We start from the raw sequence: 22248 nt of genomic DNA, 5'->3' as shown, positions 1-22248 counted from the left end.
AAAACAGAGAAAGGAGTATATTAATACTCTCTTGTTAAAGTAAAATCTGTCTGGCACAATATGGTATCCAGCTCATCATACTCTATAGCAGGCTGCTGGGCAGGACAGGTTTAAAAAAAAACTGAAGAAGTCTCTTGGATGAGGGACGAAACGTCTTCTAGTATCTTCAACAAAGTCCAGTTTCCCTTGAATTTAACCATCTTTGGAAAGTATGACCTGGATGACTGAGAACCTTCACAGACATTTTATTTGGTTTCCCTGATTTCTTTTTTCATTTTCTTTCTTTTTGATTGCCAGTTGTGGTCACTGAGCCTGTATTTGGTTTCAGGTCTGTCTCTGCTTTCTATCTTTGACAGTAGAGAAATAATAATCTCTTTTTAGGGCCAGATAACATTCTGATCTACTTTGGCTTTTAGTTTCTTCTTTCTAACATTCTAAAGAGGTTTATTTACACGTTATATTTTCTTGTGTTTGGAAAGCAGTGTTACTCTATGGGAGCAATGGGTCCAAACATGCTGTAACACTCTAATTTACTGTCTGTGTTTTCTTTTGTTCCCTGTTTCTCAGGAGCAGGGAAATTAGCAGTTGCTACAACAATCACTGTTGTTCTCCTGGTTATCATTTCCCTCTGTCTCTTCCTGTGGATCAGGTGAGCAGCTCTGTTTCACTGAATCATTGAATGTTAAATCATTGAAGGTCAGTTTGTCCAATTTAAATGTTCAATCATTTATTTTCTTATTTATTCTCCTAACCAGGAAAAAGAGGGCTTCCAAGGAATCGTCTGAGCCTGAAGAGAGACCAGACAACAGGGAACAGGTGAGAATAGTCACGGATCTTATTCAAGAACAAAAGTCACTTAATCTGACTTTTAGGACTTCATGTTGCTCTTTTTTCGACATCCTTCTTCACAGAAATGAATTTCTAAAACGCTCTCTGTGATTCTCCTCTTTTCTCGGATGTGACTAAATTCCTAGTAGATCCAGAAGCTTTCCTACTTTTTGTCCTTTCCTTGTAAATTCCTTTACTTAGCTCTTTTCTGTAATGCACGGTGAAGCAGGATATTTGTTCCATTATTACCACAGCTGTAGTTCCTTCAGTCTTGCAATCATCTGTAAGAATTCACTATTCAAATGAAAACCCACTCATGTAAATATGTCTGTGCAGTTTCTACCTGAACAGCCAGAGGAGCAGGATAACCTTCAGTATGCCAGCGTTCACTTCACCAACAACCAGGCAGATCCTCTCTACTCCAACATCAGACCAGCTCGCTCCCTCAGACACACGGAGCAGCAAGATTTCATGGAGACGCTGTTGTCACATTTAAGAGTAATACTGCCCCGAGGTGAGCAGCTCTTCTCACAGAAACATTATCCTCACTACAATTGCTGTAGTCAAGACCAAGACCAGAGTTTATTGAGACTGAAACTAGTGATGGCAAGCTCGACTCTTTTGACAGACTTGTTCATTCAAATCTCGTTCATTAAAATGAACTAACTAACTTTTTTTGAGTCATTTTGTTCATTTGAACTAGGCTGGTTATTGTGGCACTGCAGCCCTCTAGTGGGCGATTAAAAAACAGCGCCGTTCTGAAACATGGAAGGCTGCCTGGTTTGCGTTGTTTGACAAAGTATAATGCACAAATTCACCTCTTTATTACTGTATGTCATCATTATAAAATTCAACCAATTTAATAATAATCTGGATCAAGCCACAAGTTCTTAAAGAACTCCAGCACAGAGAGAGGAACAAAGAAATATACTGCAAGCAGCGTTGGGCGGGCCCTGGCACTTGTAGCGCGTCCGGGTGTGAGCCAGCCGCGTTGCATATTCTGGAGCTCTGCCGGTGCGGCTGTGAATTTGCTACGTGGTTCCGACGCTGCATGAAGGTGTTAAATGTCACTTCCTGTGCCCCCTATGTGGCGCTACATAGCACTTGCCACTATGAATATAAATCGGTATTGGCGTGTAGATGTCTTCGGGTGGGAGAGTTATCAAGCACGTAAAGTTTTGTTCAGATGTGATCATGTACACTGAAGTTACAACAACTTCTTGTGTCATGGCGAAGAGTTGATCTTTGACGGCATGCCACGGACACGCCCATGACGAAAACTCACAGATAGCGCAACTTTTCATCGTCAATGCCTTTAGAAGGCACAGCAGAAATTCGAAGTCGATCGGACTAAATAATATAAAGAGTGTGTAAATCATCCAAAATTGCAGTAAAATTCAAAATGGCCGACTTCCTGTTGGGTTTAGGGCATCGCTCCAAGAGGCTTTTTGGTACGTCTGGACATGATACATGTGCCACAGAAATTTCATACATGTAGGTCAAACGTGCGGCGGGGGCTGCTTCATTAAAGGTCACTTCCTGTTGCCAGCAGGTGGCGCTATGACTGTGGGTGAATGTCGGCATGTACATGTGTTCAGGGCGGGACTCTCATCCTACATGTACAGTTTAGTGCAGATGTGAGCATGTACACTGAAGTTATAATAACTTCCTGTTTCATGGCGAATCATCGATGCCACGGACACGCCCATTGACGAAAACTCACAAATAGCATCGTCAATGCCTTTAAATTTGAAGTCGATCGGACTAAATGCCAAGAGGAGTTTGTTAAAGTACGGAGTGTGTAAATCATCCAAAAATGGCCGTAAAATTCAAAATGGCCGAATTCCTGTTGAGTTTAGGATATGGGTTCTTGAGGCTTTTTTGTTTATGTAGGTTGAGCGTGGACGAGGGCTAATTTTTTTCCAATTTTCTAGGTGGCGCTAGTGATTCATTTTGCCACGCCCATGCGCGAAACCCATAAAATACGATTTTTTTCACCACTTCTGACTGTGTGCAAAGTTTGGTGAGTTTTCGGGTATGTTTAGGCTCCCAAAATTGAGCTTACTTTCCAATAGGGACCTCGCACGGTTCTTCCTAGGGCCCTAATTAACACATATAAACGCAGCAATTTGGCAGGTCTGGATGCAGAATGGGCCACATCTCCACGTTCTGGCAGACCTGGATCAGCTGTTAGCTGTTTACAGGGCTAACGTTGCTACGTGGCTGTTTAAATGTTTTAATGACCGGGTTTGTTTTGGAGAGGAGACGACCTTGGAGGTAATTCGGCTCCCGGTAGAACCCTGTCAGGGCTCTGAAGTGGACCCAGAACAACTCTCAGCTGTTAGCTGTAAACACTAGCAGGACTAAAGTTAGGGCGGCTGTGTTAAAACTATAACTTAGCACAACATCACTACGCTGTTATAACGTTATGCTTTATAAAATGTTACAAAATAGATATTAGATATAATGTCAGTCCAGTGACTGTTACCCGACAGCCGACCTGCCTCTCATTCTCCGGCGCTGGCAGTCACTCAGCCTGCAGAGTGAACGAAAGACTGAGGAGGACCCATGTGAGCGCTGAACGAGTCGTTCATTCCTGCTGCACAGTAGGAGCTGTCAGGTGATAAATGAACGACTCAGACCCAGAGACCCACAGTTGAGAGTCGTGAACTAATCAATTCTGTTTCCTGTGCTGACGGAGCCCATGCACCTCCCGTGTGACGAGTGAACGTAAGAGTCCAAGATCCTTCACACATGCGTGAAAATGAACGAATCATCACATTCCCATTAAGACACCCGCATACAAACACTAAAAGCTGAAATCAACAAAAAACATCTTTATTCAACACTCCTTTTCCATGCTTACTATAGCAGGGAGGGGGAACATATTTTTAAGTAGGATTATTTTTTGTAGTACTTGAGACCAAGACCGGTCTCGAGTACTACAACACTACTCACTGCAAGATTCAGATGACATAACAAATGAAATAAACGTGTTGATTTGTCATTTTCCCTCCTTTTTTATATTTAAACTCTAAAACACTGTTGGGATATGATGGTAATTATATTTTTTCAAACAATATCTTCTGTTTTTTTCAGAACCAGAGGTCAGGAAACTGGAGAGGATCCAGCTGCATTGTACAGCACAGTCAACAAAACCTAATGACCAAAACAGATATTGCATTTACAAATTTACAAATGAATTATATGCCCTAGAGAAACTTACTTACTGCATGGGTCTGCTTTTTAGAATATGTAAAGTATTTTTTGCATTCACCTTTAAATATAATTTGTCTGACTTTTGTAACATTTAGTCTTTTCATGTAACGTTTTATTAGTATTTGACCTGTATTTTAATTAAAATAAACAGATTTTTTTTTTGAAAAATAGGTCTTATACAGTCAATAAGACTGCATCATGTGACTTTTTTCCACACTGATGCAGCACATCAATTTGAACCCATGGTGTGCATCCAAGCGATTCATCAAACTGTGTTTTCTTCTGTTCCTGTTTAGTTTAGCATCACTGACAGACCCTAAACTATGACCACATTTACGATAAGATTTCCTTAGATGGTCTTTGTTGGTGGTTGGATGTTTTGAAGTGCCTCAAAACTAGTTTGTTACACTCTCTTAAATAGATAGAAAGTTCATAGTTTGTGTGACGAAGTGGGTTTGCTCACCACTTGTCCCATACAGGCCATTTGGTTATTTATCATAGCTTGTGTAAAAGTGCACCACTTACGATCCCGGTTGTTTGTGTTTGCATTATGTTACAGTCGACAGCAAAGTTAGTTTCAGTTCCATTTTATTAGTTTAAACATGGTTTAATTGTTTTCCTGTGTTAATACTTACAATTGTTTGTTCCTTTGTTCAGTTCCACCATGCAGGATAATTGTTTGGGGAAGGGCCGGCCTAAGCATTTCCTGTTTTATAGGAATAGGGTGGTCATGGATGACATTACCGGGCCAAACCAAGTAGAGGGTTTTCTTTCTTTATAGGAATGTTTCTTTTGGTTGTTTTTTTTTGGGGGGGGGGGGGGTGAGGCGGTGCTGCTGTGAACACGTGCCTCTTGTTAGCGTTGCTACAAGTTTGATGCGTTATTTTTCTTAACTCTTTTTGTTTGTTTGAATTGAATTATCCTTGAAAGTTTCCTCCCCTGGAGGTTGGCCTTTTGACATGCAAATACTAGAGACATCGCCTGGGGTTTGGTAAAGGGTCTGCAGAGACTCAATCAGACATGCATTGCTTAAGGACGCTGTAAAGGTGTCAACAGACACTTAGCAGGACAGCAAAAAGAAGTGTCCAATCCCTCTCCCTATAGGGTGCCTCAGGACGTCAAAGTACCGGACTTCTGATCCCTTTTTCCCATAGAATGGCTGGGCCATAAAACACCACTCCTGTCTCTTCTTTTAGCTGATGTGCAAACGTCATAAGCCAGGAATGCCAAAGGGGTACTTAACAACTCTTTCCTTCTTGAGCAAAAACAATGTTTCATTATAAACTGTTATTCTCTTTAAATAATAATCCTTGCTAAGTTAGTAGTGGCGCTGCCTCTTAAGTTAGTAGTTATGTTACCTTGTTGTTGCTATCTGTTGTTGATATTGTTGCTGAAAAGAATCTAAATAAGTTAATTTTGCAGTGTTTTAATTTTCAGCAAGGTTAATGACATTCTTTCATTTTATGCGTAACCAGTGCTTGGTCACAATACTTTCTGACACTTCCTTTAGAAAAGATATGATAAAGAAATTTCATCCTATACTGTGCCAGCTTGAATTTAATGTTAACTAACCAAATTCCACAGCTCCTGAGCAAAGATTGTCTTGGGGTTAATCCAAGCTATCGTCATGTAACCTGAGCTCCCCCAATTGGACAAAATAAGTATTACATGCCATCGTCTGAAATGATGAAATAGAACGTCTCGGGTTACGTATGTAACCCTTGTTCTCCGAGAAGGGGAACGAGACACTGCGTCGGTGACGGCACTATGGGAAAGCCTCTGGGCGTGGCAGGGCTGAAATCATGAAAAAACGAGATCAGTAACTCAGCTGCAGCTAAGCTGCTCGGGAGAAGGTTTTCTTCAACAAATGCTGAGTTTCTCTCTGACTCTTCCCCTCCTGCGGAGCCTGAAGCAGCGGTCTGACGCAGCGTTTCATTTCCTCATTCATACTGTCGATACCAAAGCAGAAACTGAAAACATTCATTTGCAGAAGTTTTTGCAAACATCAAAGTCCCAGTTAGATATAGGTTCCGTACCCAAACATGATCTTCAACATGACCACTTTTATGATCAATCTGTCATCAATGTAAGGACTGAGACAGCGACATTGTGGATTCATCCTCAGCACAGATAAAATCTATACGGGCTACTCTGTCCTTCTGTGTATCACTGTGACTCTGTGGACATTAAGGCAGCAACAGTTACACTGAAACATTTAGTGGCCTACACTACTGCAGTAATCACTGTTTCAATCAAACTAATCTATATGCCTGTAGCCTAACTGATCAATGAACAATCATTTGTCATGTTTAGGGCTGTCCCTAAAGCTAAACTGAGGCTTATTTTTGACCTCTCTCTCTCCCCCTCTCTCTCCCTCCCTCCCTCCTGCCATTCACCGGTCTTGTGCAGAGTTTTACGTGCATGCCGTGCTGCCGACAACTGCATGCGCGTCGCGGTTCCTCGCGGGTCTAAAAACGATATAATATTCTTTGTGTGGTTCATCAACGGTGACAAATTATCCAAAAGTCCCGCGACAACTCGGCACAACACCGGTGAAGCTGGGGCTCCATCTTTTCAGCAAGTGTTCCTCTTCTGCCACCACACACATGACGACCCAGTGTTACAATGTTGGATTTATTTACTCACTTTAAAAACATTTATTGAAAGTGTTTTTCTTTACACATGTTTAGTTAAAGAATCAAACATTGAAATGTATATTGTAATTGGCTGTATATTAACTTATTGTCAGAAAACTGGTGGTTCTATGTAAAATTAAACGTTGACACTAACATATAGACAAAATTGCATGTTTCGCTGCGAAGCTTCGAATCAGGCTCCACCCATAGAAGCATCGTATCTAAATGTGAAATGAGCATAATTTTTTTACATAAAATAGGCTGGACGTCTAAAACATTACAGTCAGTTTGAACAGAGACACATTTTCAAATGCAAATGACCAAAATTATTATTACTGGGTCGGACTAATCATAGGTCCATGACTAAATTGTGTCTTATCTATATTTTCATCTTCAGTTATTGCCAGTGGTATTTTGTCCCTGTCAGGTTACAGGTGAATAAATATAATTAAAATCCAATGCAACATTACAGAAATTTATGTCTGGTAAATGATGAATGAGCAGACTATGCTGAATAAAATGTATTATTGTTAACTAAGTGACTCCTTTCATCCTGTGATTTAAGAGAAACATCATGGTCCACGTTTTGATTGATGATTCTTTTTTAAATTCCCCTGCACACGCAGGGACCCTGGATCAGCTATAATGATAATAATAATAACCTTTATTTAAGAGCACTCCAAAAACAGGTGATTCACAACTTTTCAAAAACAAGTTACAAAGTGCTTTAACAAGTGTAAAGACAATAATACCCACGAGACAATAATACAAAAACATTACAAGATAAAAGCATGAAAAACATTGAAAAGACTAAAATACACAGCTATATCTGATGTTATGGGGAAGGCCTTCAGTCAGCAGCCATACCACAAAGTAAATTTATTTTTTAATTAAACGGATTTGATGACTTGATCTTTAAAACTGATAGCTAGTCAACAATAGTTACGTCTGTGCCATCATCCCCTCCATGAGACTTCAGAGTTAGGGTGTATGATCTCCATCAAATATTTAATACAAGGTTTTAGAGAGCAAAAAGTAAATAAATGCTCCTCCGATTCCCCCCTAATGTCCTTTTCTATGTCTTAAATGAATGGACCGAAGCTGTTGCACCAACATTGATAAATATTCCTATTGTATCAATAAAAACTGAAACACCTGATAAAATACGTTATTCTTTTTCAGTTCTAGTTACAGAGATACGTTTTTGTGACACTGCTTATCCAGGATAGCTGTTCCCAAAAACACGCTGGTACCTTGATCCTCTTTGTCTTACAGGATATTACATAGAACCTACACAAGTTGTCCAGTCTTGTGCCATGGAGAGCCGACAGTCTACAGGTTTTCTCCCCTCTGCCTCTAAAAGTCTTTAAAATGACATGAAAACCTGTAGACTGTTAATTCTCCATGGCAAAGGGTTTGACTCCCAACGCAGTTTTGTACATGTGCAGTAGTTCAGTTAAGTTTTACAAAAATAAATATATGAAAAAAAGTTTGTTCTCTGATGTTTTGAATCTGATTTTAGTTTCTGATGTCATCTGTTTTTCAGTGGTACAGAGTCAGAATGGCTGGGGAGTGACTTACACTCCAACTCAGATCTGTGCCTTAAAAGGATCAACAGTGGACATAAACTGTACCTACACATATCCATCCAGCTTAAATAATCATGATACCAAAGTTCAGGAAACATTCTGGTTTACGAAAGAGAGTAATAACGTTTATGTGGGTCTGAAAACGGACCCAGAGTATTCAGGTCGTGTGGAGTATATTTGTCAGAACAAACGCTGCACTCTGAGAATCACAGACCTGAGAGAGAGCGACTCAGCTGAGTACAAGTTCAGGTTCATAACAAACCAAGAACTTGGGAAATATACTGGTTTACCGGGAGTCACTCTGTCTGTCACAGGTAACATATTCATTTAAATAGTTTTTTGTTCCAAAGGATCAATATCAAGCAATCAGTGCTGTAAATGTTTCATGAAGAAAATCTAGGCTCAAAGGTCCAGTTACTAAATGAGGTTTTGTCACAGGTAACATTTTCATCTGAATATTTATCAATTTAGTTTCATGTGTTCAACATCTTATGAAGGTTACTTGCATCTGTGTGCTTGTATGTGTTGACAGTTAGAAATGAAGATTTCTGTTATTCATGTATTCAGATCTGCAGGTGCAGGTGAGCAGATCAAAGTATTCTCCCTGGGCAGAGCTGAAGTGTCACAGCAGCTGTCGTCTACCTGGCCATCCTTCCTACATCTGGTACAAGAACGGACAGAAAATTCAGGAAGAAACATCTACATATTCAGGCTCCTTTGATCCTGCAGGCAGCTTTTCCTGTGCTGTACGAGGATATGAGAAGTCCCGCTCTCCTTCAGTGTGTGAGTTTACATCCAGTCTTCCACTGACATGACACCATCTGGTGGAGTAGTGTAACTAATGCTGTATCATGAATATATGTGTCTTTAATGGGTGACAGTAATTGTGTGTGTGTTTATGCTGTTTAGTTCACTCAAGCTTTTTGTTTTAATTTTTAAGCACTAGTTCCACAACAATTTGAATGAGGGATACTTTCCCCCAAAATAATTATTAGCAAATAGTTAGTAAATATAAAAGAAAAAAAGGAAATCAGCTTTTACTATAAAGGTGTGTAATTGGTTCAGGAAACACCAGAAGAAACACAAAGTCTTCAGAATTTTTGTGACCACAGCAACTCTGGACAGCAGCAATAATCAAACATCTAAAAAAAAAATGGAAATGTAATCTGTTTTTCTTTCTTTAATTTCTTCCTGAATAAATGATTCTCTTTAGGATTGAACTATCAACAACAAAAGACTGTTTAACAAAAACATTTTAAAGTTAATGTATGTTAATATCTCCTGCAGATGCTCCAAAGTTTCCCTCCGTGTCAGCGAGTCCCTCTGGTGATTTAGTGGAGGGCAGGTCAGTAAATCTGACTTGTAGCTGTGATGCTAAGCCAGCAGCTAACTATATCTGGTACAAGAGGACTAAAAATCCAGACCATGAAGATCTCAGTAAAGAACCACAGCTTGTCTTCAGCTCCATCCAGTCCTCTGACTCTGGAGAGTATTACTGTGCAGCTGAGAACCAGCTGGGGAGGAGGACATCTGAATACATCTTTATTAATGTGAAATGTGAGTGAAACACAGGTTTAATGCTATTGAGAGATTAAATACACTCTAAAAATATCATCACAGTATAACATCATGTCAAGTGAGCTTCTGGGATATCAGTCTGTCCAGTTAGGAAGAATAAGTAATTGTGAATCACCTGTTTTTGGAGCGGCAACAGCAAGACAACCCCCCAAAAAATGAATGGTTTTGCACGTGGTGGCCGCAGACAGTTGTTCTCTCCTTACCCTTCCTGACTGATTGTTCTTTAGTTTTGCATTTTGTTAGCGTCCTCGTCACCACTGGTTGCATGACGCAATATCTGCAGCCCATTCAAGTTGCACAGGTAGTCCAGCTCCTCCAGGGTGGCACATCCATATGTGCCACAGCAAGAAGGTTTGCTGCGTCTCCCAGCACAGGTTTAAAAGAATGGAGGAGATACAAGGAGACCGATAATTGCACGAGGAGAGCTGGACACCGTAGACGGGACATCAACCCGGCAGCAGGGCCAGAACTGCTTCTTTGTGCGAGGAGGACCAGGAGGAGCACTGCTGAGACGTTGTCAGGAGTGCATACAGCCCCTTGGGCCATACATACTACTGAGTCACATCATGAGTTGCAGTTTAACAGTTAAATTTTTTTACTTTTAACTTTTCAATGTGTCCAGTCCTCATTCAGTAGGTGATTTTGGTTTCCACTGACCGTTAAATAATTTTGTTCTCAACGAATTATACAGTGTACAGTAAATATTTAGAACTAATTTAAGTGTTCCCTTAATGTTTTTGAGAAGTATATGTCACATACTTTGATTTTTTCAGCTTGGGCTTTAGACTTTTCAACAAGAATTTTCAATAAGAAGGCTGCAGTACAAACTGGGCTTTCTTTGAAAAAAGTGGACATTCAGTGTTTTTGGGAGTTTGACCCATATTATGGACTACAGGTCAGGATATTTCATCCTCTACTGCTTCAGTTTGATAAATTATTTAAATCTGTTTCTCGTGAGTCCCCCAACTTTGTGGAAGTGCAAAACTAAATCTCTGGAGTATCCTTTTAACTCGACAACGGAAAGATTTTACCTGCCTGCTTCAAGTTTTCTGCTGTAATTCACAGAGCAGCTTCAGTACATTTAGACCACGATCAACTTTCCACATCCTGCCAAATATGCATCAACTTATGATAATCTATATTCATGTAATACAGATGCTCCAAAGCTTCCCTCTGTGTCAGTGAGTCCCTCTGCTGAGATAGTGGAGGGCAGTTCAGTGACTCTGACCTGCAGCAGTGATGCTAACCCAGCAGCTAAATACACCTGGTACAAGGAGAACCAAACTCTGCATCAAGGACCAGAAGGAAGTTATTATTTCACCTCCATCAGCTCCGAGGACAGAGGAATCTACTTCTGCAAGTCTGAAAACAAATATGGGCAGATAAACTCTACATCTCTATCTATAGACGTTCAGTGTAAGTTCACCTTTTTATTTCATGATCCAAGAGTAATTCTAAATCATACATGCTAGTGGAGTATGTCTCAATACATAATGTTTAATTCCTTACTAGATGCTCCAAAGCTTCCCTCTGTGGGGTTGGGTGAAGTGGAATACAGTTCAGAGTAACTGAGCTTTGCACTGCCTTATTTAAAACTCCCAGTTGTTTGCACCTCACCTGCACTAAATATTTTTAATATATATATTATATATTTATTAATGTAATTTGCACTAAAATTCAAAACAAACAGGCAAAGTGAATTTCAAGTCAGAAAAATACTGCAGCTTTGTTCGCACTAATTTTTCAGAGCAGAGCTAAAGTCATTGATTCAAAATGAGCTCGCTTTACAATGACAGCCTCGATATTTAGCCAATGCAGATTTTCATTTAGAGGAGAAATTTAAGATGATGCCAGGGCGTCGAGAACCAGATTTAGCCATGCACATGTGACTGAGAGAAGGTCATAGGACAGACCCTGGACACACCACAGAGGTTAAATCTTCCTGCTGGCCAGGGGGAGCTTGGGTATCCCAAAGGAGGACGTTTATACAATGTAATGAGTCTCTTAGGATGGCAAAAGATCTTCTACTATTTCAAAAGAACATACATAATACATGTGCAAAGAAAAATATTTTTGTTATATCACGCTATGTGGCCAAACATCTGAACACACTCAAATGAGTCATTTTGTCTTATTCCAGTGTTCCCAGGAGTATGGAAATCAGCAGTCTTTGGAACAACATCTGCTGTTTTCCTGGCTATCATATGGCTCTCTGTCCTCCTACTGATAGGGTGAGTAGATTTGTTTTACTGATGCATTTTACATTGAATACCAGAGTCTTGTTAGCAGCCAGGTTGGCAGATGAACTATTATTTCCTTGGTTTTTAATTCATTCTAACCAGGAAAAAGAGATCCTCCAAGCAATCATCTGAGCCTGGAGATAGACCAGACGACAGGGAACAGGATGACCTTCATTATGCCAGTTTCCACTTCTCCAATAACCAGACAGATGCTGTCTACTCCAACATCATACCAGCTGTCCCCCGAAGACACAAGGAAGAGGAGGAGGAGGAAGTTGTTGAGTACGCTGCTGTCCAATTTAACAGTGCCAGTACTGCCCCAAGGTGAGCAGTTCCTCTCACAGGAACATTATCCTCACTAAAACCTCAACATGGCATGCAGTTAATGGAGCTGATGATCAAGTATTTCATTTGAACACTTTCATTCCTGTTGCATTTGCTTGTTTTCTTTACATTTTCATTATCACTGTTTGTATTTGTGAAGGAATTTAAGGGTACTATGACCCAGGTTTCCGCAGGTCATCATAGGGTCAATTGCTGAGCTAAAGGAAGCCAAAGGTGACAGCCAGGGCCTCTCCAAAACTGTAGGCCAGACTCTGTCTCTCCTCTCTGCCTGCTTGTCGGCTGACTGATGCAGCTGAGTTGATAAGAATGCACTGTTATACATCTGTTAGGTAACCCAAGGTCAAGATTATCTTTATGTTGTCTCATTACAGACTGACTGGCTATGTAGAAAAGGACACTTATTTGGACACTTAGTGAATCTGTTTAGGCCTAGGAAGGATAAATATCAGACAGGAAGTAGCCTTCAGATTTGGTGTTGGCATTTCATGTGTTCACATGTTGTGTGCCGGCACTGCATCTCCTCATTAAACCATGCTGTGTAAGCCTTCATCAGTCTCTTGAAACGTCTTCATCACACCTGAACCTGGCTCACAATATTTTCACAGCAGTTTGAGTTAATACTATATCTTTATCTTTTTTCTCAGGACCAGAAGTCAGGAAACTGTGGAGGATCCAGCTGCATTGTACAGTACAGTCAACAAAAGTGCTGAACACAACTGGAACGTCTAATCTGTGCTTTCTGTCATTTTTAAATGTGCTAGGCTCTAGGGATGGCAAAGTTAGTCTGTGGTTGGTTAGTTAGTTTTGCAGTCAGCTGGTCTGCCACTTGCAGAGTCCAGACTGAAATAGTTCAACAACTATTTGATGGATTGTCATAAAAGTTTTTATTGACATTTATGGTTCCCAGAGGATGCATCCTACTGACTTTGGTGATCCCCAGATTTTAACCCTGCAACACAACCAGGGTGTCATTTTGTGACATATCTTGACAACTATTGGATGGATTGTCATAACATTTGGTACAAATATTCATGTTGCCCCGAGGATAAATCCTAATAGCTCTGGGAATTCCTTGACTTTTCATCTTTTCATCTAAAATGTCTATGGATTGATGGATTGCCAAGAAATGTGTTATTTGCTTCTTTGGTTTATGACCAAATAGCTGAAAAACTAATTCCCAGCATCCTCAGCTGTACTTTCTGTTTAGTGCCAATTAACAAATGTTAGAAACTAACACAACTAACATGGTGAATATGATAAACATTATACCTGCTAAACAAAACTAGAACCCACTTGTAAAAACAATTCCTGAATTAGAAAAAACTCTGCAGGATACCTTTAACGCCAATTAAAGATTAATGTAGACCAAACATTTCCATTATTCTCCTACAGTGTGACTTCAGACATACTGTTTCTCTGTAGTACTGTATCAGATGCCTAACGGGAGGTAAGCTTGTAATTATTATTTTTTATTTAATTGTAGTATAACAGTTGCTATTTAAAGACATATTAGGTTGTTATAGAGGAACGTGCATTAGATGATCTAGCTTTAATTTCAAACTGTTGCCACTAGATTGTAGTCAAGAGCCATATTTTACATCCCATGAAGTACATTTCTCTCTTATCTGTGTAAACAGTCTGTTTTCAGCCCTCCTTTTTTTCACTAGTTCCATTATCACAATTTCATTTCTTCTAGATATTTCTACTCCATTATTACAACATTTCATCACAATTGTCAGTCTTGCCTCATTTTTAAAAGCTTATTATTATGGACCATCTCCTTTGTACTGTAATGTTTTGTTTTGATTAAATAAAAACAGTTTGAAATGCTCACAAGTCTACATATCAAAAGAAGCAGAGAGTAATAGCCTGAACAATACCATGCTGGAGTTTCAGTCCAGCAGGAGTAGCTGAACAAAGTGATATCAACATCTGTGTGCAGCGGATAATTTTACTGCATGTGAACTAAAATAACAGCTGCAGTCCACCAATGTGGCAAAAACAAATGGTTAAACTATCGTTTGTCCTGCACCAAATATCTGATTTAACATTTGACATTTAGGTTTTGAAGTAAATAAACATTTTGCAAAACTATAAACAAGTCATCTTCTTGGCCATTTAATACCATCTGGTTTGCAATGCATATCAATAATGTGCAGAGGAAGGAAGCGTGGTGTATTTTAACAGCTTTCTGCGTACCCTCCTGACCACAAAGGAACATTAAGGTCAACATAACTTCCCTTTGTAAGTAGAAGTCTGACATGACTATATATCATTTGTACATTAATTACCTACATATGTGTTTTATCTCTGAAGCAGGAGCAGCTATGAGTTTAACAGCAGCAGCGAGTGGATTAGTTGTTTTCCTTCTTTCTATGCCAGGTAATCTATATCCAAATTTATACTGAAGGACATTTAGCACACTGTCTTTGCCTGAGTGTCTGTTTTCTGTCTCATTACATATTTAGCACTAGTGTTTATATGGTAGTGACAACTGAAGTTCTCGGATCTGTTTGTTTCCTTTCACATGAAACACCTCTCTGTGTTCTTTAGCAGGTTTACATACAGATGCAGTCTTTTGTTTGATGTTAAGATTGTGATTGAAGTTTCTGATGTGCTCTGTGTTACAGTGGTACAGAGTCAGATTGGCTGGGGAGTGACTTACACCTCTACTCAGATCTGTTCCTTAAAAGGATCAACAGTGGACATAAGCTGCACCTACAGATACCCACACAGGATAAACATTTTAACAACAGTTGAAAAACTTATTTGGTTTACTAGAGTAAGTTATCGTGAACCTGTGGATCTGAGAACAGACTCAGAGTATTCAGTCCGTGTGCAGTATTACTGTGATAAAAACCACTGCACTCTGAGAATCACAGACCTGAGAGAGAGCGACTCAGCTGAGTACAAGTTCAGGTTCATAACAAACCATCAAGGTGGGAGCTTTACTGGTTCACCTGGAGTCACTTTGTCTGTCACAGGTAACATTTTTATTTCAATATTTTTTGTTCCAAAGGATCAATATCAAGGAATCAGTGCTGTAAATGTTTGATGAAGAAAATCTAGGCTCAAAGGTCCAGTTACTAAATGAAGTTTTACTTTAATGTGAACTTTTGGTCACATGATAGGAAGTGGTCATATATTGGTGGAAGATTGTAACCTCCGTCTCACTTAATGGATGACTGTTGATGTAGGATGTGAATGGCGTCTTTGATGTTTCTCCAGACTGGTTTTAGTTTAGTGTTCAAACAGCTGATGCTCCTGTCAGCCTTCACATTAACAGAATGACAGCTTACCATCTCCTTCCTGCTCAGTGACCACTTGTTTGTTTGCTGACTGAAAACCTCTCGATTTTATTGAAAGATCGTAAAATTATCTTTGAGATTAAATTATCTTCACTATATATCATTACCAATGGGACAAAAAATGAACATCCATGCACAGAAACAGTTAATATGTGTTAGTATGTATTTTTCGCATGTGAATGAATAGAAATTATATTTCTGCTCCTTCTTCACAGATCCAGATCTACAGGTGCAGGTGATCAAGGAAAAAGTCCACCGGGGTTTTACGAAGGCAGATCTGAAGTGTCACAGCAGCTGTCGTCTACCTGATCATCCTTCCTACATCTGGTACAAGAACGGACAGAAAATTCAGGAAGAAACATCTTCTTATTCAGGCAGCTTCTATCCTGCAGACAGCTATTCCTGTGTCCTTACAGGACGTGAGGATTTTCCTTCTCCATCTAAGTGTGAGTTTACTACACTGTCTCCCACTAACAGTGCGCCATCTGGTGGCATGTTTAACCTATTGCAGTGTCCAATGACAGAAGAGTACTTTAAATGTGAATGACTCCACTTCCCCTTACTACGTTAACACAATATTTTTGCCATTGAGCTCTACAGGATCACTTCTGCTGTCAGTGACTCATCCAACCTGCTCTGTATTACTGCTGTGAAAGATGTAGTTCTAACAGTTGTTCTAAGTAAGATTTTCTCTTTCAGGTGTCCATGGTCAAACCTGCAACAGAGTGACTTACACTGACAGAAGCGTCTGTGCCTTCAAAGGCTCATCAGTGGACATTTCTTGTGCTTACAACAGTTATGAAACTATCAGATCTAGATTCTGGTTCAGTCCTGAACTTAATCATCATTGGCGTTCTCTCACACGACCTGAGGACCTTAGTGAAGACTCCCAGTATGCAGGTCGTGTTCAGGTCTTTGAAACAGAGAGAGGACGCCCCACTCTGAGAATCACTGACCTGAGAGAGAGCGACTCAGCTGAGTATCACTTCACATTCACAGCAGGAAGCTTTGAATGGAGGAGTAGTTTACCTGGTACAACTCTGACTGTCACAGGTACTGATGAACACAAACTGATTTTTGTAAGACTGTAAGTCAATAATTCTCTAATTTTTAGTGCTGTACTTATGGATTATAAAAATTACATTAACTGTACCTCTTATTCTAGTATTTAATAAAGAACAAACTTAAATGTTCTTTTTTTAAAGATCCAGATGTTCAGGTGCTAGTGAGGACGTCGTCTTCATACCCCTCCTGGGTAGAGCTGAAGTGTCACAGCAGTTGTCGTCTACCTGATCGTCCTTCCTACATCTGGTACAAGAATGGACAGAAGGTTCAGAGAGAAACATCTTCTTCTTATTCAGGCTACTTTGGTTCTGCAGACAGTTATTCCTGTGCTGTGAAAGGACGTGAAGATTTCCCTTCTCCTTCAGTGTGTGAGTTTACTCCTCAGTCTCCCACAATAGTGTAAGAGCAATGACTGGTCAAATGTTCTAAGACTGGTAAATGTTACAGGTCAGACAGTGCAGCTTTCTTCTGGAAATGATGTCAAAATAAAGATTATACATGCCTTTAATCCATTAATATTTATGTTACAGGCCTCATGCATGAGTAACCTGTGAACAGATATTGTGTCCTGTTTTGTACAGAAAAAGCAGAGACAGGGAGATGTTACTTGTGATGGTTCAGCAGGCTGTTCTGTCTTTATTAAACAGAATATATCTTTTTATATATTTATATCTTATAAACCACTTTGACAATAATAATACTTGTAACAAATTACACATTACAGCATGGAGGTTAATATATCAAACTGCTGGAATAACATATTTTACAAATTATATCCATGTACAAATTTGATGTTAAGTTCAACAGAAATCCTTCACCTCTTAACTGTTACTATGACTCACTTTACTTACTGCTATTTCCATCTCCAAAATCTAAATCCAGTGGCTTTAATACTCTTAAACCTGCTTGTTTCACACTTTCACTACATTCTCAAATACAAAATATTAAAACAATACAGAGGCCTACATCATACAATATACCTCTGTCTCTTTAACCTTACAGACACATTATAACTAATCAGTATTATCACGGTAACATGACTGACAAATGAACGACTAGATTAACCATACATCACCAAACTTGAACTAACAAATCAAATATCAAATCCCTTACAAAGACACCTTCCTTGGCTGCCCATGAAGGAACTGACCTCCAATACTCACTTTGCGTCTAATATTTACTTCACCTTTTAATCATGTTAAAGTTTTCTTCCAGATGCACCAAAGCTTCCCTCTGTGTCAGCGAGTCCTTCTGGTGAAATCATGGAGAACAGTTCAGTGACTCTGACCTGCAGCAGTGATGCTAACCCAGCAGCTAAATACTCCTGGTACAAGAAGAACCAAAGACTGCTCAGTGAAGAATCACAGCTTGTCTTCAGCTCCATCCAGTCCTCTGACTCTGGAGAGTATTACTGTGCAGCTGAGAACCAGCTGGGGAGGAAGACAACTAAATACATCTTTATTAATGTGAAATGTGAGTGAAAGGCAGAGTATAGGAAAACAACATAGGTTTTAATCACTTGAAAAGGGTCTATGTGGGATGAATTCTTTCTTAAGATCTGTCTGCTTCACATTCTAGTAGATGTTTATGGAGAAGTTTTATTCGCTATTGGCAGTATTGATATTACAGTTAAGTTAAGTAAAATCTTCTCCAGATGCTCCAAAGCTTCCCTCTGTGTCAGTGAGTCCCTCTGCTGAGATAGTGGAGGGCAGTTCAGTGACTCTGACCTGCAGCAGTGATGCTAACCCAGCAGCTAAATACATCTGGTACAAGGAGAACCAAACATTCCTTCAAGGACCACAAAGAAGTTATCACTTCACCTCCATCAGCTCTGAGGACAGAGGGATCTACCGCTGCAAGTCTGAGAATCAGTATGGACAGATCAACTCTACATCTCTCTCTATAGATGTTGAGTGTAAGTCAAGCTTTTTTTCCATGATACAGGAGTTATTCCAAATCACATGTGTCAACTTTCTGAAATATGTCTTAATGCATGTTGTTTAATTTCCTACCAGATGCTCCAAAGCTTCCCTCTGTGTCAGTGAGTCCCTCTGCTGAGATAGTGGAGGGCAGTTCAGTGACTCTGACCTGCAGCAGTGATGCTAACCCAGCAGCTAATTATACCTGGTACAAGGAGAATGAAGACTCACCAAAAGCATCAGGACAGAACTTCACCATCACTGACTTCAGAGCTGAACACAGTGGGAATTATTACTGTGAAGCCCAGAACAGAAGAGGACGTCATAACTCCACCTTACATCTGACTGTTGTTGCAGGTACATTTTTCAGTTCACTTACACATGTACACATGTAAACATCTTAATCCACCATATGATGAAATGTGGGAAGATTAAGGTTAAAATCAAGGGCAACTGGACTTAGTTGAAGATACTAGAAGGTAGGAAAACTCAGCTGTTTAACCTCTGTGGGGTCATTTGCCAAGATGATCGATACTGCTGGTTCTTAGTGCTCCTGGCATTTGTAATAACAGTCGTTATGGTCATTAGAGTCACCTGAGGCCAAGTCTGAATGACCATCGTTGGCATCCTCACCTGAGGCCAAAAGTGAACGTTTGTTAAGTTTCCTGGGAAGGGATGAAAGGACAGCATTGTAAATGGGGGACAAGTGGTGTCGCAGACCCCCTTCACTGTTAAGCGACGGCTTCTCAACCCGGGTGTAAATTAATATCTTCACACCTCTTTCAAACCGACCATCCTCTCTGTCTAAAATGTGCACTTTTATCCTTCAGATGTAGGTAAACTGCTGGGATCTGACCTGAGGATTTGGCCCTTCAGTGTTGAGCCATGTGTTTGTTAGTGGTTGTTTAGTTTCCTCAATATACAGATCTGTGCATTGCTCACTGCATTGGACCACATACACTAGATTGCTTTTCTCGTGTTTGGGTGTGCGGTCTTTAGGGTGAACCAGAATCTGTCTTAGCGTGTTCTTGGGTTAAGAAACACAGGGATGTGGTGTTCGCTGAAAATCCTCCTGAGTTTCTCTGATATTCCAGACACGTATGAAATCACAATGTTGCTGCGTTAGATCTGCTTTTCCGTATCCCCTGTAGTGTTGGTGTTCTTCCTCGATCTTGTGGCTGTTTTCCCCTGTCTTAGTTCTTATAGGAGCCGAGACACATTGTACAAAAGGGCTGGGTGAAGTGGAATACAGTTCAGAGTAACTGAGCTTTGCACTGCCTTATTTGAAACTCCCAGTTGTTTGCACCTCACCTGCAACATTTGCACTAAAATACCAAACAAACAGGCAAAGTGAATTTCAAGTCAGAAAAATACTGCAGCTTTGTTCGCACTAGTTGTTGTTCTGTTCACAAAAATTAGGAAAGCTAAAGTCATTGATTCAAGCTGTCAAAATGAGGCAGATTTTCATTTAGAGGAGAGATTTGAGATGATGCCAGGGCGTCCAGATTTAGCCATGCACATGTGACTGAGAGAAGGTCATAGGACAGACCAGGGAGACAGTAAAGGGGTTCAATCTTCCTGCTGGCCAGGGGGAGCTTGGGGATACAGGAGGACATTGTGTAATGTAATGTGTCTTTTAAGATGGCAAAAGATCTTTCAAAGAACATACATAATACATGTGCAAAGAAAATATTTTTGGTTATATCACGCTATGTGGCCAAACATCTGAACACACTCAAATGAGTCATTTTGTCTTATTCCAGTGTTCCCAGGAGTATGGAAATCAGCAGTCTTTGGAACACATCTGCTGTTTTCCTGGCTATCATATGGCTCTCTGTCCTCCTACTGATAGGGTGAGTAGATTTGTTTTACTGATGCATTTTACATTGAATACCAGAGTCTTGTTAGCAGCCAGGTTGGCAGATGAACTATTATTTCCTTGGTTTTTAATTCATTCTAACCAGGAAAAAGAGATCCTCCAAGCAATCATCTGAGCCTGGAGATAGACCAGACGACAGGGAACAGGATGACCTTCATTATGCCAGTTTCCACTTCTCCAATAACCAGACAGATGCTGTCTACTCCAACATCATACCAGCTGTCCCCCGAAGACACAAGGAAGAGGAGGAGGAAGAAGTTGTTGAGTACGCTGCTGTCCAATTTGACAGTGCCAGTACTGCCCCAAGGTGAGCAGCTCCTCTCACAGGAACATTATCCTCACTAAAACCTCAACATGGCATGCAGTTAATGGAGCTGATGATCAAGTATTTCATTTTAACACTTTCATTCCTGTTGCATTTGCTTGTTTTCTTTACATTTTCACTATCACTGTTTGTATTTGTGAAGGAATTTAAGGGTACTATGACCCAGGTTTCCGCAGGTCATGATAGGGTCAATTGCTGAGCTAAAGGAAGCCAAAGGTGACAGCCAGGGCCTCTCCAAAACTGTAGGCCAGACTCTGTCTCTCCTCTCTGCCTGCTTGTCGGCTGACTGATGCAGCTGAGTTGATAAGGATGCACTGTTATACATCTGTTAGGTAACCCAAGGTCAAGATTATCTTTATGTTGTCTCATTACAGACTGACTGGCTATGTAGAAAAGGACACTTATTTGGACACTTAGTGAATCTGTGTAGGTCTAGGAAGGATAAATATCAGACAGGAAGTACCCTTCAGATTTGGTGTTGGCATTTCATGTGTTCACATGTTGTGTGCCGGCACTGCATCTCCTCGGCCGAGTCTCATTAAACCATGCTGTGTAAGCCTTCATCAGTCTCTTGAAACGTCTTCATCACACCTGAACCTGGCTCACAATATTTTCACAACAGTTTGAGTTAATACTATATCTTTATCTTTTTTTCTCAGGACCAGAAGTCAGGAAACTGTGGAGGATCCAGCTGCATTGTACAGTACAGTCAACAAAAGTGCTGAACACAACCGGAACATCTAATCTGTGCTTTCTGTCATTTTTAAATGTGCTAGACTCTAGGGATGGCAAAGTTAGTCTGTGGTTGGTTGGGCTGTCAACTGGTCCACCACTTTGGTCCAGAGTCCAGACTGAAATAGCTCAACAACTATTTGATGGATTGCCATAAAGTTTTTACTGACATTTATGGTTCCCAGAGGATGCATCCTACTGACTTTGGGATCCCGACTTTAACCCTGCACCAGAACCAGGGTGTCATTTTAGTTTTTTGTGACATGTCTTGACAACTATTGGATGGATTGAAATGTGTTATTTGCTTCTTTGGTTTATGACCAAATACCTGAAAAACTAATGACATTCCCAGCATCCTCAGCTGTACTTTCTGTTTAGTGCCAATTAACAAATGTTAGAAACTAACACAACTAACATGGTGAATAAGATAAACATTATACCTGCTAAACAAAACTAGAACCCACTTGTAAAACCATGTCTCCATAATGCTAGTGATAAAAAAAACTCTGCAGGATACATTTTAACCTTATTAAAGATTAATTTAGACCTAGCAAACATTTTCCTAATTCTTCTACAGTATAGCTT

At 40.1% G+C, this 22248-nt stretch overlaps 1 protein-coding gene and 3 long non-coding RNA genes across 4 annotated transcripts; all 4 read left to right on the top strand.

Moving 5' to 3' along the window:
- Positions 1-557: 557 nt before the first annotated feature.
- LOC119899432 lies at positions 558-1305 on the top strand. Its single transcript, XR_005443848.1, has 3 exons — positions 558-649; positions 756-816; positions 1165-1305. It is a non-coding gene; the product is annotated as an uncharacterized LOC119899432 (long non-coding RNA).
- Positions 1306-8087: 6782 nt separating this feature from the next.
- On the top strand, positions 8088-19731 carry LOC119893256 (sialoadhesin-like). The gene is made up of 8 exons (XM_038705316.1): positions 8088-8097; positions 8230-8586; positions 8840-9055; positions 9560-9829; positions 11006-11266; positions 18024-18281; positions 18824-19084; positions 19727-19731. Exons 1-8 carry the CDS (start codon positions 8088-8090, stop codon positions 19729-19731), a joined length of 1638 nt encoding a protein of 545 aa, XP_038561244.1.
- LOC119899169 lies at positions 11962-13152 on the top strand. The gene is made up of 3 exons (XR_005443733.1): positions 11962-12081; positions 12193-12414; positions 13080-13152. It is a non-coding gene; the product is annotated as an uncharacterized LOC119899169 (long non-coding RNA).
- Positions 19732-20527: 796 nt separating the features above from the next.
- On the top strand, positions 20528-21970 carry LOC119899237. The gene is made up of 3 exons (XR_005443757.1): positions 20528-20580; positions 20692-20913; positions 21591-21970. It is a non-coding gene; the product is annotated as an uncharacterized LOC119899237 (long non-coding RNA).
- Positions 21971-22248: the final 278 nt, after the last annotated feature.

This window comes from Micropterus salmoides, unplaced genomic scaffold (genome assembly GCF_014851395.1).
Source record: "Micropterus salmoides isolate LMB-PRFRI ecotype aquatic unplaced genomic scaffold, ASM1485139v1 Ms_hic_scaffold_1, whole genome shotgun sequence".
Lineage (NCBI taxonomy): Eukaryota > Metazoa > Chordata > Actinopteri > Centrarchiformes > Centrarchidae > Micropterus > Micropterus salmoides.
The sequence above is the reverse complement of the archived record's forward strand: the minus strand, read 5'-3'. Positions and strand labels throughout refer to the sequence as shown.